At 36.8% G+C, this 18,085-nt stretch overlaps 1 protein-coding gene across 42 annotated transcripts in view; it reads right to left on the reverse strand.

The window, feature by feature from the left end:
* Positions 1-18,085, reverse strand: part of GPHN (gephyrin) — a 242,594-nt gene that overhangs the window by 3,482 nt on the left and 221,027 nt on the right. For 22 of the 42 annotated variants that reach the window (XM_015864861.3, XM_085550355.1, XM_015864863.3 and 19 more), the window contains 4 exons: positions 3,957-4,044; positions 1,804-1,877; positions 1,306-1,370; positions 7-110 (listed from right to left, as the gene is read on the reverse strand). In XM_015864861.3, coding sequence (XP_015720347.1) covers positions 7-110; positions 1,306-1,370; positions 1,804-1,877; positions 3,957-4,044 — 331 coding nt within the window. Of the gene's footprint in view, positions 1-6; positions 111-1,305; positions 1,371-1,803; positions 1,878-3,956; positions 4,045-13,078; positions 13,151-18,085 lie in introns of all 42 variants that reach the window. The other 20 variants (XM_085550352.1, XM_015864856.2, XM_085550349.1 and 17 more) reach the window with 1 other exon arrangement.

The following is an 18,085-nucleotide window of genomic DNA, read 5'->3' on the forward strand; positions in this document are numbered from 1 at the left end:
TCTTACCCTGGCTTTGATAATGGTGGGCCTAGGATCCAGGATACCCTGCATTTTCCTCAGTGCAGGAACAACAAAGAGATTGCAGGTGACAACAGCTGACACAGGATTGCCTGTAGGACAAAGAATGGTAGTGAAAGAAAGAATGGTGGTGAAATCCTCTTGATTTCCTCTGCGAAAGCAATATTGTATTTTTATGACAGTCATACCCCAACGATTCTAAAGAGCTTTCCATGCTGCGTACAGGAAACTGTCCTTATGTCTGAGGTGGTATGTGGCAAGTAAAACCCCTCAAAGCCATACTCTGGCGAATGGTGTCCTGAAATTCTGCTCTGATCACTGCTGCTTTGCATTCCTCAGGCCCTAACATTTGCTTCTGTTCTCCTGCTACCTTTCTTATTACATCTAGATTTATCTGAGGTGAGGCCAGCGCCTATTGTGCAGAGTTTTAAGTCCAAGATCATATGGATATAGATTCATGATTAAGGTTTCCAAGACCAATGGAAAAATAGGTATTAATAACTTTCCATTCCCTAACAGAGTTACAAGAAACTTTAACATGACTGCTGAAGACAGTTCTACTGCTTTATATGGTTTCTGTTGACTCAGAAGAGAGGTGTATGACTAACTTCCGTCAAACACCTCTTGTCTTACACATCTAGTCTTCCCTAGAAGACAGCTGTAATGTAAATACGAGAGAGATACGTTCCATTATCTCTGACCCGGTGAACACATACTGAAGCAGGAGAGAGAAAAAAGAGACAGAAAGCAGTAGAGAGACATCTGAACATCACTAGCTAATAAAAAAGGATACCTTGTTGTCAGAAATCTATGCAAAGACAAAGCAAGAAGAATAAAATTAAGGGGAACAGAGATTTGTAGATGGATTCCCAAATAAATATTTACTCTGAACTTACTGACTTTCTCCGGCATGCAGGAGCTGAAGCACTGCTGCCCTCTCATGTTCCAAAGTATGAACATGAGAAACAACTTCAATTCTGTGACATATTCCTAGGCACTCTCTAGATCTCATCAACACTTTCAAAACATTAGAATGGATGTGCTGACATTCAAGGAATCTTTATCTGCAATGTGGATGGAACTGTGGGAAAAACCACCCTTGCAAAGCATATTAACAAAAGCCAAGGAAATTGTTGGATGGAAAAAATCATAAGCCCTGTATCCCAACCAGCACATTCTGATGACAAGAGTAAGAACACCAGACATGGGTGTTGTGAAACATCACTGTTCTGTTTCAGATCTTGTCATCTATGCACAGCAACAAAAGTAATCTACAAAACATCTTACCTGGGAGTGCAAAGATTATTTTTCTTACGCCATCGATATCCAGAGTTGCAAAAGTTGTTGGCAGGCTATGGAAAAGGAAAACTTATGATCTGCACTGGACTTTGACTGAACCTTATTACATTATTATTTAAAATATTTAGAAAATAAAACAAATGGTCATTTTCCTTCTGTTGAGAAAATATGCAAGAGTAGATGAATTAATAAGTGAAAAAAATCACTCTGTCTTACTGTCAGATGCTAAATCAACCAATAAGTTATACCAAGATTAAACTGTTACAGAGCTGTATTTGTTTTTTATATTATATATTTATATTTTTTATGTTACTTTTTGTAACATTAGTGACTCCGCTTCCCTTTGCTCTAGTGGTTATAGCAGCATTAACAATGGGACAATATTTCAGAGCAAACTGTCCACAGATGAACAAATTCAGATACACAGGCAGTACTGCTCCTCAATATGATCTCTGTCCATGCTACCTCATTAAAAAGATTTCTTACCCTGGTTTCATAAAAACTCTGCCAAAGTGAATCTGTGCATGAAGATCAATATCCAGCACCTGTTTAAGATAGTCCTGTTTAAATTACAAAAAAGAAAATCAATTAAGTAACATCAAAGTGGCTTACATCATCTAAGTGTTCAATGCAATTAACTGATACCAAGTGAAGATGAAAGACTTGCTATATCCTGAAAGTGCTACAGTCCAATTGGGGATTTCCAGCATTTGAAAGAAAGCATTTTCAAAAATTAGACATGAAGAACAGACTCATTTCAGGTGCCAAACCTGACTCTACAAGGACACAGTAATATATTTACTTAACAGTCAGCTGCAGCAACAGAATCTTTAAGGACCCGTCATAGAGGCTCCTAAAACATTCTGTCTGTCAAAGATGGGGAAAAGAAAAAAAAGCCTTTACGATTCAAAGTTAAGCCTTAAAATCATCAGTTTATTTAACTTTTTGCCACAGAAGCTGTCCAGTGGCAGAATAAGAGATCTCCTAGTACTTTTGAATTCAAGACTGCACTGTAGAAATCATAGTTTTCCAGGATACTGTAATTATTGTAATTTCTTGGGGATGTGGCATAATTCACAGTGGTCAGGTTTAACTATCCTAAGTTTCTTAGAAAGGAAAAACTGTGGGTAGTTTTTGCAATAGTTCAAAAACAATTCAGCATAAATACTATTGATCGAGTTAAGAAAACTGGAATTACATATTCAGTTTACAGTGAAAACTGCTATGCTTAGAGATTCAGTATACTATCTGTTGTGTTTAGTGAGACTTACAACACAGGACATAACAATCACCTGTTAAGACAGACTTTGGAAGTAGTAAATTTGAAATTCCCTTGCAGTTTTCCCATTTTTTCCCTCTTTTGTTGTTGTTGTTCAAATACTTGGAAAGCAGCAACTTTTTTTTTCAGCCAGGCGTGAATTCTCACTTACTGATTGCATTAACCATATTTTTATTTGCTATTTAGTTACTGAATGCTCAGTTATTTCATTAAAAATCTTGAATGCTCAGTATCAGAGGGAGAACTGTCAGTGGAATATAGGACTCATTGACTTTATGTGGTTGCCTAAAATTCAGTCTAGGGAGAATTTAGCCAGAATGTGTAAATGCCTGAAGACCATTCAGCAGTCTAGGCTCTTTATATAGAGTTCCCATGTCTGTACTAGGTCACCACACTCCCAATTTAAAGACCAACACTTGGCCTTTGATATTTTTCTAGGAATACTGAGAGGAATAATGGAATTTAAAGTAATTGGCACTGGTTTAATTTGTTAATCATTTCCATGACGTATCCAACAATATGATTTCTACTCAGAAAAGTGACAAAAACAGCACTCATGTTTGTCATCTCCTAATGGCTGACTTTAGTATCTGTTATTTATAAAAGGAGAGATGTTTCTTTTACCTGCCAAACTCACAGATTCAGTCTGGGATCAAAAAGTAATCTGAGTTTTCCTTCGCATAAGTCATGATTAATAAATGTCCTGCAGGTTCATCTACGCCCCACCAGCATCTGTGTATCCCTATTTTCTTTGATGGTTTTGGCACAGGGATTACCAACAGGAACTCAATCAACAATTCTGTTAATGATTCAAAAGGCAAATATATCAGCTCACTGTGTCTCATATGTATTGCCTCTGTAGGACTATCTGGAGTAAAATGTGATAAAACTATTTTTGTAACAGATACAGCTCTGGCACATATAGGAAATAGATACACTGAATAAGAAAGAACTATTCATTTACTTAGCTGCTTTTCAAAGTACTTGCAAAGTAGCTTTCTTCTACCCAAATTTTACCTGCTCTAAGAGTAGAAAGAAGTTTGTTGTCTTCATGTGCTATTAAGCTATCACCTTTGTCATCATAGCTATATAAATAATTCCTTAGTTAAAAAAAATGCAAATCACACCAAGAGCCTTTTGTTCTATGCCTACTACAGTACAATAAAAAGAACAAATTAAATGAGGATAGTATTGAGGGCTTTTTTCTTAATTATTCACACTTAAATGTTAAAAAAAGAAAGAAAAAAAGAAAATGACCCCTTTTTAGAAAACTTTAATAGAAAAGCAGAAGCTCTGGTGACAGACTCTGGCTTGGAATTCTTATAAACATTACAGTAACTTGTACTTAAATTGAGCATACCTTTTCTCCCATAGATACGCCTCCTGATGTAATGATCACATCAGCACGGCTGATACCCTCATTCAGTGCATTCAGTAAATCATCTGGGCTACAGAAAAGAAGAGGTAAGCAGATTAGTGGCACGCAACTACTATGAGTTACAGTGTAAGCATCTCTGTGCACAGATAGTCGTGTATATATACACACTCACTTTAAAAAGGAAACACAACTAGGATAATACTGAGATCTTATCCTTCTGAAGACTCTATTCTCTACTAAGACATTATTCAACTCAAGAGCTGCAGCTGTATTAAGCAGACACCATACAAGTTGCCCTCTTTCTATCTAAGAGCTTTGTATAATGATTGGAAGGATGGCATTGGAAGGTTGGGACTGAAGAACACCAATACAAAGCTATAAAAGCATGCCATTTACACAGCTTGTAGCAGTACAGATTATGATTTAGGTCAACTGACAGGTCTGTGCAGAAGGACGTGGCCCATAAAAATTACCATCCACCAAGCAGGCTGCAGTACTACCTAACTTATTTGATGTGTGTAAAATGGGGGTATGGATCCACTTCAAACTTCTAATAGTGCAAAGTGGGATAAAATCCTTTGCTCATCTCCTCCACTTGAGGGCGCTACAGCAAAGGCACCTGTACATCCACTTCATCTTGAAAAACCATAATCCATCTTGTTCAGGTATGTATTCTTCATGAGAAACAGCAAGCAGAGAGCTGTCATATTTCTTCACAAAAAGAGTATAATTGTGATGATGAAGGATAGAAACTGAATACATTTCACTGAGTGTCTTAAAACTCTTTTTTAAAAATCTAAACTGAAATTGTAGTTCTCAAGTTACCATTACCAACCTAACAAGAGTGCTTTGCTAACATGGAGCTTAAAGGCATGTGGGGAGGAACTGTGTAGCATAAACCATACAGGAAGGCTAAAGGAAACAAAAAAGACATTAAATGTGTACTTTGTGTAACATTTGTGAACTGACCAGAAGCCAGCATATTGCTAGGACTGTATGGCGTGTTCCTTCAAAAGCATCAAATAGCACAGAACATGAAAATAGTTTTTATGAGAGGCTATTCCTTATGCAAATGTTGTTCAAAGAACTGGTAGTCATACTACTGACTTTACAAAGGAATTAATCTGGAACAAGGAATCTCAGTTATCACATTACAATTACAAATTACATTTATGTGTTATCAAGACTTTTCAGGCTGCAAATGGCATGTATGCTATACTTGGTTAACTTCTGCTATATGTCAATACAAAATAGAATCACCACAGTTCTTTTGGAGACTGAACTGGAAACAGGAAAATAAAAAATACTATGTAAGATCTGGTTGACCTTTCAGAGAGACTAATAAAATGTGTGTTCCAGGTTTCAGACAGAGGAAGCCTTTCCTCTTAGCATCTTGCCTTTGCCCATGGCTTGCTAAGATACGATTTATGCAGTACTTAGCATATTTTTGTGCTGTGTGCACATTTTAAGTGATACAAAGACAGCTCCCTCACTGAGTAGATAACTCAAGAGCAAGCAAACCTGCACACTCCTCATCTATTCATCAGAGAACTCATAATCTTTTTCCACCTTGTTTGTCTTATAGGCAGAAAGACTTCAGAACCCCTTCTCCACCATTTCCAATGAGCAATGCAGCGTTCTGGTTGACATCACACCTTGTGATTATGCTGCACAGCTTTCCTAAGTGAAGTTAATGCCTCCTATTTTATGATGTCAGTAGTAGATGTTTGTAATAGGGCAGTAGGGGTTGAAACTTCCCGCCAATACTCTGTTACATTTTATTGCTGTGAGACAGATGGCAGTAGAGGAACAGTCTGACTAAATAACGTCTAACATGGAAGCATGTATGAATTGAAGGTCTGGCAGCGAACTCCTCCATTTGGAAAAAAATGGCACCCCCAGACATTCACTGATGCTTGCTGAACATCTATGGAGCCCAAACAGTAGATGTGAGCACAATGAGGTTGTGGGCAGTGTGTTTCAGCAGTGGTGGCAGTGACAGTGGGTCACCTCCGCTGTAGCAGATTTTGAGGAGCAAAGCATGCAGGCTTTTGTTCATCACTGCTGAAAGCGCATAGCTAATGGTAGAGACTGTGTTGAACAAGAGTGTTTTGTAGCTTAGAATCTGCTCTATCAAGTAGCGTTATTGTTCTCTTTGTACTTGTCGAAGTTTCCATGAAAATAATTAGGAGACATTTCTTTTGGATCAAGCTACATATGTATGTAAACATTCCTTAGGTATATTTCTTTGTAAAAGGTAGGGAATACGCTACAGTAGAAGGAAAGACAGATTACTAGTGTTATAGTATATATATGCCATATATATATGGCTGTAATCAGTCAGCTATAAAGAAATACTGCCATTTTTTAAAGGAAGGAGTGACTATACATACTGTGGCATGACTCCAGGGTGTTAAATGGCAAGTATTTTTGGCTTCTGCATATCTCAGATACTCTAACTAGCCTATAAATTAATGGTTGAACTCCATTTTCTTTGGGGAAAACATAAAGCATAAAACAGATTTAAACACAGCTATCTTTCTTTCTTTGAGTTATCATTCAAATTGCACAGTAACACATCTCTGATAATCAGATTAAAAAGATCTCACTTCTCATTTCATTTGTTGCATAAAAAATGAGCAGCTTTCCATTTGGACTGACATGGAAATGGAATAAACTGAAGACTATTAACTTAGGAAGAACAGAAAAAATAATTCTGGTATCTGAGCATAACAGGACAAGATTGTTCTAATGGGCTTATGCCAAATTACCACAAAGCCAAGAAGTAACACTCACCATTAGAGAAGGTACAATTCAGAAGCTTTCTTCTGAAACCCTGGCCATTTCTAGGGCCAGGATAATGAATTACCTAGACAAATGGTGTAATTTAATACAATAAATCCTTAAAAAATGTCTTCTGAAAGTGCTATTCTTGTATTATTATTTTTTTCCCTGTGGATAGTACTGTAACAGGTGCTCAAATATAATGGTGAATGCCTTAATCAGTGTAAAGGAGATTTGATGGGAAGTCTCATTTCCAGATGGCAAAATTCTTCTGTTTCATTTGGTGATTCTCAAAGTCGGGGTGACATTGTGCAAGAGAAGAGTGTGCGCTTCTCTAACGCAATGGAACTGATTAAAGAAACTACACCCTGTATGCTTCAGGTTACACCCCAGCACTTTCTGTAAATACAATGAAGAAAACTGTTCTATAAGGATGACATGCAGTTTATGAAAATATTCACATAGGTAAGTAACTGCAACTCCAAACTGTCTCTCAAAAAAGGAAGAAATCTCCATTTAGAGCAGACTGTGTCTGCACAAGTAAGTACGTACTGTGTGTAGGTTGCTCTGAAAGTAATGCCTCCTATTTATTTTCATGGAAACTTTGAAGATACAAAGATTACAATAACAATACTTGATAGAGCAAATTCTCAGCTACAAAATACTACTTTTTAACAGCAACCACCATTACCTATGCACGTTTGGCAGCAATAAACAAGAGCCTGCATGCTGCTCTCATAAAAACCTGCATGGCCATCCAGAATGCAGCTTATCTAACTGTGCTCACATCCACTGTTTGGTCTCCATAGATGTTCTGCAAGCTTCAATGAATGTCAATGGGTACCATGTTTTTCCAGATGGAGGAGTTCAATGCAACACCTTTGCCTCATCCACACTTCAGTATCAGACACCATTTGGTCAGACTGCCCCTCTGCTGCCACCTGTTTCACAGCAACAAAATGTAACAGATTACTGGTGGGAAATTTCAACCTCTACTGCCATATCACCAACACCCACCTCTGACATAGTGGGCCAACATCATAACATAGGAGGCATTACTTTCAGAGCAGCCCTCATACACACATTTTTGAAACTGCAGACATAAAGATTTACATAAAAAGCCCATGTACTATTAAATATATCTTAATACTTTCCGCTAATTGTGTCAGTTGAAAACCAGACCTTCTATTTTACCATCCCAATTTCCTGCCCTCTTATTCAGTTTTATATAACAGAATGAATAGTACAACCTGGAAATCAGATGGAGGGTATCTGTTATAGTGGCAGCAGTACGCGTAGAATCTGGTAAGTATATACATGACGTTACAGCTGACATGCCACTTGGTTGCATTAATTTGAAGAGACCTTTTGGAGGCTAGTGGTGTACCAGAATAGGAACACTTTCTATGTTCGTAACAAATTCTGATTATCAAAGCCAGTTTGCAGAAAACTGTTGTGCAGCACTTGGTTACTGAGCTGTCACTGAATTGAAAAGATACACGGGAGCTTAAGAGCTTCAACAAGACAATGATACAAGCCTCATTAAAAAAGACATCAACCAGATACAAGATTTTCTTCCTTTCTATCCGAAAATAACTACTGTACAGTCTAGACCAAGTGCCATTCTGAAGTATCCTACATTAGAGTATAATTTTCTCTATCAAATAAAATCTATGCCGTTAATTCATTTCTGTTGATCCCATTCTTGCACTTCATTGTCATTAATTGTAAATCTGTTAACCTCTTCTTGTGACACAACCCTTAACATCAGCAGCTTGAGATAAGTGCAATTAAACTGTTCAATTTTATCATTTAATTTAGAAAACAAATTAGAAAGAAATTGTGAGCTGCATCACCTACCATTCCGCTGCAAATGTATGAACCCTGCAAAACTGAATCAGGGCGTTTACTTAGAACTGACTTAGCAAGCCACTGTGACAGTGGAGAATCTGTAGTTCACTGCTGATTTCCAGGACCATTTCCACCAAGATCTCAGCACAGTAATTTCATTCTTTCAAAACAATCTTATTATCTGACAGTCATTTCCAGTCCTTGTACTTTGCTATATACAGCTATTATATTTGGATGATTAATAGAAATACTTTTGATAGTCATACTCTTCCGTACATCAGCCCAGGCTTTTATAAATCCAGATCATTTGGGAAAGTCTACTTGCTAAATTGATGCATGCAACCTTAAAACACGGTGCTTCATAAATATATTGAGTGGACATGCAAAAAGATGCATGCACCATAATGCACCATGATGCATGCAGAAGTGTTTTATTGTGATTACTAAGGCAGAGCTTTTTTTAATTATTATTTCCTACTGTTTTACTTCATTTGAAAGCATCTTTTACATTTCAATAATGTGATGAAATAATCACCCCTTTAAACATGACTCCTCACAGATGCAGAGGACCTAGAGATTTCTGCACACTGAGTGAAAGCAGAAGTGTGGGCAGTGGCTCTACACCAATCACGCTGAAGATGAAAGCAGATCAACTGCCCCCCTATAGCAGCTGACCACAAACTTCAAAAGTCCACGTGCCATCTGCAGGTACCACAGTTTAACACATTTTGGTCATGTCCATGTGAAACAGAGGCTTGTTTTGCATCTCGAGGTCTCTTTTCTGTTAATCAGAACTCTGAGAAAATGAAATTATTTAACAACGATACAAGAACTGCTAGAAATTATTTTTGTGTGCAAAGATCCTAATAAAGTTTCTACTTTCATATCAGAAACACCTCCAAAACAACAAAGAATTTAACAAATGAAAAAAGACGGGAGTTCTTATTGTACTCGGAGATCTCATCAAGTTCAATGTCATTTCTGTTTGAGGAAACACAGAATATAGATTTGATTCTTTATGATTAACTCATTTTTCTTCTTGCACTCATTCACTTGAGGTGACAGATTTCAAAATGAACAGATGGATGCAGCCGGGCATAAAGACAAAATCTGTTGCCCACTTCTCACCTCATGGCTGAGAATATTTTACATACCAGTAATTTGCAGGATGCAGAACAGTGAATAGATGGCATATTAGGCTTAGCCAGCTAAAGCCAACTTCTGTAGAGTATATTTTGATTGTAACAAGAATTCTGTGTTTTGACTAGTATGGCTTTCCAAAGTAGAAGCTGATCCAACTTTGATGATGTATCTAAGAACATATGGGAACTCTTCTTGAACTGTATTTGTTTCAAAATTTTCTACTGTATTCCATCATATTCTCGTAACATTTCTTCCTTCTCCCTTCTGTGGTATTTCTCTGGAACACTTTGGGCAGATGCAAAATGTTCCTCCTAAGAATACAGGCCAACTTGTTAGGAAAGCTGGAATCATTACCATAGTGGCTTGTTTAACATGACTATGAAAGTTTTATTATTTGACAGCAACATAAAATAACCTTTATTACTTTTTACTGTTCCTCTAATTGATGCTGCTGTAAATAAGAATTCTATTTCCCAGAATAATCTTTTTCATGTTAACATTTATGAACTCAAAAAGACTTTGATTAGAAGTGTTCAACTATTTTATTGAAGTTACCATAAGATCTGTCTAATGCCTTAATGTATCTGGATGACAACATACTTTACTCCATTGCTTTTGTGGACTGTTTCAGAAGGCTCCCAGTCACATATATGATGGAATGACAAAAGAGCCAAGATGTTAGAGATAGGAGTGGGGATGGTAACAGAAAAAGGTCCCATATTGTAGAAGTCAGGTGCTTATGCACTGTGAAGCACATTCCTACATGAAAGCATTACATTATTGATGTAATATCTGTATGATATTTGTCTGCTGCTTGTGTATATTCATCAGCAAACACTTTTGAACTACAGTGATATTTTTCATTAAGACTGAAAGGAACGAATTATTGACAGTAGGAGCTGGTTTTCAGGTGCCATACCACTGTACTTGCCAGTGAGCACTTTGGTGCTGCTGCTAGTAGAATGCTGTCTTGGAGTAAAATAAAATGTTAAAGGATTCCATTTGTTTTAGGGCAACTCTTTCTGGATATTTATTTCCTCAGTGTCAGAAGACAAAAACATGATGCTTAGGTGTTCAAAGCTATACCAGTATTCACTCTAAGTCTGGAGTAGTGTGTTAAGAAAGAGTCTGAGAACTGCTGGTTTCTATTAATTAATAAACTATTCCTTGCTATTTTATTTGCTGTAGAGCTTCAATTCCAATACTTACCAGAAATTCACTAAATTTTCTGTGAAGTTGAATGGGATTTCAATACTAAAGATAGTAACTTCTATTTTATCTTCTTTCTTAGTCTATATGGATTCACTGACAAGTTTTTACTTTTAGAGTGGAAAATATTCAGCAATTTAGTCAGGCTGAAATAATGTGACTGGAGATTACATTGCACAATACAATAACAAATGTCAAAGACATTGCTCATCAGTAGATATGACTGTAGTTATTCACTGGTGTCTCTGAATACAGTTTTGCAGTTATTTCTCTCTCAGAGCAGTCATTAAATATGGGACATATGCAGACAAACCTGACACATGGTGTCGTGGCATAGCTATCACGGAATTTCTTACCTTATTATCATTTTGATTTAGCTGCAATTTTAAGAGTATAAGAGCTAAATTAATCCTCACTGTAAATCAGAATAATTGCCTTGGAATTACAGTAAGCACGACTCTATTTCTATAGGTAGAAAAGCAGCTTCTAAAGGCAGTGCCTCAAAATGAAGGTTTTCCATGAAAAGCACTGCCTTTAAAGAATCATAACTTAGTCATGTGGAAAAATGTCTGTCTTTAAGTGACCCTGAATCCATAGGCCAGAGACAACAGAATAGGGCCTTTCAAAAGTTTTCCTTGACATCAGCTGTATCTTAAAACAAATACTTTTTTTTTCTCCAAAGAAATGTCGTATGAAGTATGACAGTTATGTTTGTACACTAAAACATACAAGTTCTAAAAGACAAGTAAAATATAGCTTATTAGATCTAAGTGGAAAGAAGAAGCAGAAGAAAGACTTATCTTGTTTCACACAAACTATTTTCTTTTGACAGCTGTTAATCAACAGAAGAAACTACAACTTCATTTTGTATCTGTAGTACTTGGCCACATTCATTCAAGCACAAAGATGATTTTCATGTAAGAGAAAGCCCACAGTATTTTCTCCTGCTTCAGAAACAGGAGCATTTTTTTTGTTAGCAAGGCTTTACTTTATGGGCTCATTTAGTATGTGCCCTTTAAATAGGCTGTTAGTAATGATATGTGATCAGAATTGTATAAGGAATTTCTGGTTTACCAGCTACTGTTAGATTCCAGATTCCAAGCCACTTCTGATAAGGGCAGACATGTTTGACACATTAAATTAACATGTTCTAAGGCTACAGGTGCTTGTAAGCTAATTGCAGTCAAGTTTTTGGGATGCAGAATACAGCACAAGATGCTAGTGAGCTGTTCACTACAGACCATTTAGTGAGGAAGATCTAGATCTACAACAATATGGTTTCCGCACAACCAACCAATTGCTAAACAAGAACAAGTCTTTTGAAGGCTAAGGCTATGACAGATTGATTCAGTAATGAGTACAGAAACTTGTTTTTACAGTATGCAAAGCAAATGTTAATATGTTTTCTTTTAAAAAAACGGATAATTAACCTCCGTGAGAATCCTCACATGCCTGAAATTTTCAGTTATTAGCCTTTAATAGGCTTTTCATTACTTTTCTGCCCATTTTTAATTCCTACATGAATCAAACCATAGAAACTATTTTTAAATTATTGTTAATGGAGAAAACTACAGATGGTTTACCCTCCGTTTGGCTTATCTGTGATAGGAGATAACATTCTGTAAATTAATGAGTATTATTAAATCAGTCCCTTAATATGACCTAGTATTTAACTTTATAGTGCACAGTTTAGAAATTTCTCAGACATTCCAGTTAGCCTGCCCTAGAGATGATCAGCATGGTAATGGAAAAATAAGCATGCAGAAAAATAAGTAATGAAGAGTCATAACAGTGACTTCTCTAGAGTTGTACTCCACTACTGCAAGCCGTTTTATTCCTAATTTGCTCTGTTCTGAAGAATAAAGGTGTCTCCTACTACTGATGGGTAATATAAACATTCTTGCTATTAACAGAAATTCAATTCTATCAGCATTGTGGAGCCATGGATGCACCGGTGCAAAAACATGTCACGTATGGAATAAAATAGCACTTGTTCCTCTATGGCAATCATTGGTAAAATCTGTGCTCAACTCTCTGCACTGACAGACACCTAGTCGAGCCTGCCTGTGAGCATGCATGTGCCTCCACATCCCAAGTGTTTTAAAAACGGTGCTCACCAATCTGGTAGGCCTTTCTCCGCAGTGTTCTGGAAGCTCTGTGTCCCTTCTTCTTTAAAAACATCTGGCTTCCTGAGGGTAAAGGAAGCAGAAGGGGTATAATAAAGAGCCTGGGAAGGGGAGAGGCTCCTGGGGTGAAAGTAATGCTCTCTGCCCAGCTGTGTCCCCCTTGGTAGTTCTGAATACTCAAAACAAGCACAGGAAATACTTCATCCCTGTGATGGCCAGCCAACACAGTGGAAGGGTTATAAGGGACCACAGATCTGTGATAGTTTAGACAGGCCTCTCACATGGATGAAGAGTGAAGTTACAGAAAAGTTAGTCTTCTGGGTACACCAACACTGTAGTTCATCTTTCCTTGCAGAAGCTATGGAGGAACTTCTTTACTCTTGACTTCCAGGCAAAACAAAATAAAGCATTAAAGAGCCTGACATTTAGGAAGGAGAACTGTAGATAATGGGAGAAGGGCCCTGTTAAAATATTTTACTCGAACCTGCTTAAAATGGAAAATAGGGTAAAGAAAATTAGGGGCAAATAGAAATTTATAGCACTTTGTAGTATATTAAATATGAATGCAGAGAGCTTTCTGGCCTCCTATTCTGGAAAATGGTCTCAGGGCATATTAAATGTCATTTTCTTGACTACAAAGGAAAAAGGGCTTTAATTTATCCTATTTTTACATTTTCACAGTCAGTAGGGATGCCACTTCATTAATGAGAAGCTGTGTATCCAGCTACTCTGCTCCATGTGGCAGGATTAGAAAAAAATATCAAAAATTGAAAAAGTTACAGGACTTTCAAAAAATTTAGTTAGGGCTTCATTTAAAACAATTAATGTTTTGATATGAATTTCTATCCTTACGAAATCAGCATTTCCTTTTACATATACCTTTTCCAAGTCAGTTTCACTGGGAAGAAATCATTTTTAGGTACCTGAAATGCATGTTCTATACTCTTTGGATAATGGACAAGTACTTTTATATTCTCTAGGATGTAAAGGACTTTGATATTTCTCTAATTGTCTCAAAATATTAGACAATTACATGTAAGATGTAAAAACAAATAAAATTGACATGACGATTTATGTATGTCAGGACTAAAAAACAAAAACAGAATGTTCAGCGTTGAAATGGACTCAGTGATGAAAAGTCATTGTGCAGCTCCTGAGCCCTTTCTTCTTTTCAGCAGTCTGAAGCCTTAAAAATTTCCCCAGACCCCATCTCAGGCTCAGCTGATCCGGCACATAGAAGCTGCAGTTTGTCGTTTCAAAATAACATCCGTGTACACAAAGATCCTGTCTGACGGATGGATGTGAGGACAGAGCTGGGCCAATATGATTGTGCTATGTTATACTGTTAAGGATACAGACTGACATTATTAACATGGAATCTGAAATCCTCTTTTTCACCTTTGTAAACTCATGCCTGGTTTCTCCTCATAGGTCATCACAGAAACAGTCTGTTGGATCAGATGCTTACTAAAGTTGTTTGGCAGTAATGGAAGAATATTAAAAGCATTCAGGTTATAAGTTTAGTTGTGAGTCTCTTTCTGTCAGATTTCCTAAGTTAGCCACTTTCTGAAATGGCTTCAGTTCAGCAACTGTTCATCTATTCACTGTCAGAGAACAAAGTCAGTCTTTCGTAGGGTCACTGTGTCTCAGGAAGTGATATACAAAAGATTTTCATAGGCAATCCCAGCTTTTGCTTTAACCATTATGGAGAGCAGTTTCAAACATCAAGAAATTTTTTTGGCAAGTTGCGAAATCTAAATAATACTCAAGTTGTCACAATGATCTTCTACAAGAAGGTCAGCTGACACTATAGATGTGCCCAAGTGACACAGTGAATTACAAATGGTTTTATTTTTCTCCAATAAATACAGTTCCAAACTCTTTAAACTGCAAATATAGGAGGACTTCCACTGTATTTTGTCCTCTTTATCTATTTGCTGTCCAGCGTCATGTTCTACTATTGGCTTGTGACTCTAGAAAAGCTAATTCAGAAAGAAGCTCAGGACCCTGTTGTGGACAATTATAAGAACCACACAGTTTTGCATTAGCCTAGCACTAGTCACTTCTACAGTGTAAATTTCGCTTTGTGTCACATTATGTGGTTTCCTACCAGTAATGAAGATTCCCTGGGCTCACAATGCCCACTTTATGAAGTTCTTTTTTCACTTATGGTTTGGTTCAGATGCTTCTTTGTGCTTCCAGATTCCAATATGTGAATTAGATGAGATTACTTGTTAAACGTGACAAAGTATCTGAGGTTTGCCCTACTGATTACTGAGATCTGTGAAAGATATTGAATGTTTATGCTTGAAAAACAAAATATTCTTTCAACAGATGAAAGAATGGACCTTGCTCTCTGAACTATCTTCAAACCACTAGTTAGCATCCTCAGATTCATTAGGCTATGACCACACTTCATAACATCATTTGAGCAGATCTAGAACTCAAGCCAATTCAGCAAAAACAAAACAAAACAATACATGACTTACTTCCTTTTCAATAACAGTTTCCTTGCAGTCCTTTGTTAAATCAAACGAAGAATTATAACATTTGAACTTCGGTTCAACGTGTATTTGACTGTACCCAAGAAGGACATTAAACTGTTGCAGGGAAGAGGCTAGGATACTGTGTCTGAATTAATTCTGCGTATAACTCATATTCTAACTGATATAATGATATATGTCAACTCAATACTGCATGCAAAATTTTAGAGCAGTTTCCCTCTCTTCTCCCCCTGACTCCAGATGTTCCACCTGAATTATGATGCGGGTAATTACATGCAACCCACACAACTAGTAAAGACTTAAACCTCTTTATGGATGACAGATACAAAATTCAAGCAGACTCAGAGTACATTCTTGAATGAGTCAGGTCTTAGTTCCCTACCAAAACATGAAGACACTCTTTCAAAGACTGTATTTTGGAATATTATATATGTATACAATATAGACAATAGGAATATCAGAACAAGAAAGGTGATTTTTAAGGAGTTTACCTGTCACTTAGGAGCTCTGTGTCATCTAATATGTCACAAAAAGAGAGGTATATAAATGAGAAAACAGTCACTTCTAATGTAGACGAGCTCTCATATGCCAACTTAACACACAACATAAAAAACACTGCTGATTTTATAATTGTTCTTATTAGTTTCCAAAGCAACTGAGCAGATAAAGTGAATTTCCTATTATTTCTCTTCCGAAGAAAGATTTTCTTGCTATTTCCATTGTGCAATCACAAGCTCATAAATGAAAATGTGGCTGGAAGCAGCTAATGTTATTAATGTGTCTCTGAGAAAAGATGATAAGCAAATTCAAAAACAGAGAAAAGAATGCAGAGAAGGGAAAAAGGAACTCAAAAGTAAAAACATATGAGGAAACTGAATTCATTACAAATGTCATAAAAATTCTTTGGGAAATTCAGTAAAATGAGTCTCTCATTGAAAGAAAACTGGCAAAATGGCAGATGGCTTTCTAAATTAGAGGCCCGCTCTATAGCAGGTTTTACAGTGGTTAAACATCACAGTTTTAAATGAACAGTGAACACAAAGAAGACCAGAAATGAAGGCGGTAGACACAAAAATATCCTGATCATTGGGTTAGTAGAGCTCTGCAGCTCAGAGCTGAGATGAACACTTGTTTTTATCAATAGCTTCCACAGAACCAAATAATTTCAGAAGCTATAAGCAGAGGAAATGAAATTAGAAGCCTTTTTTTTTAACCCGGTCTTCCTACATGAGACAACAGACAAAAGAACATTAGAGTGTCAGTTTTAACTGGTCAGCTGATCAGTATCTTCTGTAATTTTTAGCAAGTTTTTCTGTGATTCAGACAAAGACGCAAGGCACGGCAGCAAACGAAAACATCATCAGAAGGGTTCTCCCTTCTTTGACTTTGCATATATTTTTTGCTTTTGGAGTAGTCCTGTGTGATTATCTTCCATTTCAACCTCAAAGATTTGCGTTCTTCAGACAGCTTGGTTTTTATGTATTAAGACCACTGATAGAGAAAATGGCTTTCAGACAGCTTCAGCTATATAACATAGCTTCAGCTATGTTGCAATTACGATTTTAACTGCAGGTATTATCTGTGTCTTTTGGACTTGTGTTTTCAGTTTTAAATACTGACTCCTATAGACAATTTATGGGAATGGAAACAATGACAAGCTCAGGAACTGTTAAAATGGTTAACACTTAAAACATACTGGTTTCAATTGAATATACAAAATATGGAAGTGCGACTCGAGTGGCCAGTTTGAAGCATAACAACATATGATTAAGATGGAAAGACATTTTAACACTGAACATAACTATTCTGCAGCCACCTGCAGAGGAGCCACGCTCCTCCATCCTTTCACATTTCCTGCTGGAATGTGTTTGTATGTATCACAGTGTTGAGTTTTGAAGCAGCTGTCACTTTGTTCACACCTCAGCTGGATGTGCTGTTTTCTTAAATTTCTGAGTGATTCATATGCTGAAATGACACACAGAAATACTTACTTCTAACTTTATCTTTGCAAAACAATTCTCATGCTTAAGTACTAGCTTCTTTTATATGACAGAATTTCCAACATTGCTAGAAAATTGACCTGTTATGGCAATAATAATACTCTAATGTGCTTCCTATTAGCTTCAGTCACTGCTTACGTGTACAGGAAGTTCTGCTCCCTGTAAAATGTAAAAAATTACCCAGTGTAAAATGTATAAGCAAAAAGAAGTAGAATAAAGAGCTAAAAATATAAGTCCCAACCATGAAATATGAGAATGGGGGAAATACATAACAGTGAGGACTTTGAAGGAAGTATTACAAGTTTTTAATTTTCCCTTCTGGGGAAGTTTATAGTTTGGCAGTGTTTTTACCACATCTGTTCTGTAGGTACAGCAGGCACAGTGTCTTCCTCTTTTTCACTCTCTAGTTACATATGTAAATATGTACAAATTAAACTGCACATATACATGAGCACACACAAACACATAATCTATGGCTTAACTCCAGTAAACCA

The sequence above is a fragment of the Coturnix japonica genome, chromosome 5 (genome assembly GCF_054131305.1).
Source record: "Coturnix japonica strain WE chromosome 5, WE-NBRP24, whole genome shotgun sequence".
NCBI classification, from domain to species: Eukaryota; Metazoa; Chordata; class Aves; order Galliformes; family Phasianidae; genus Coturnix; species Coturnix japonica.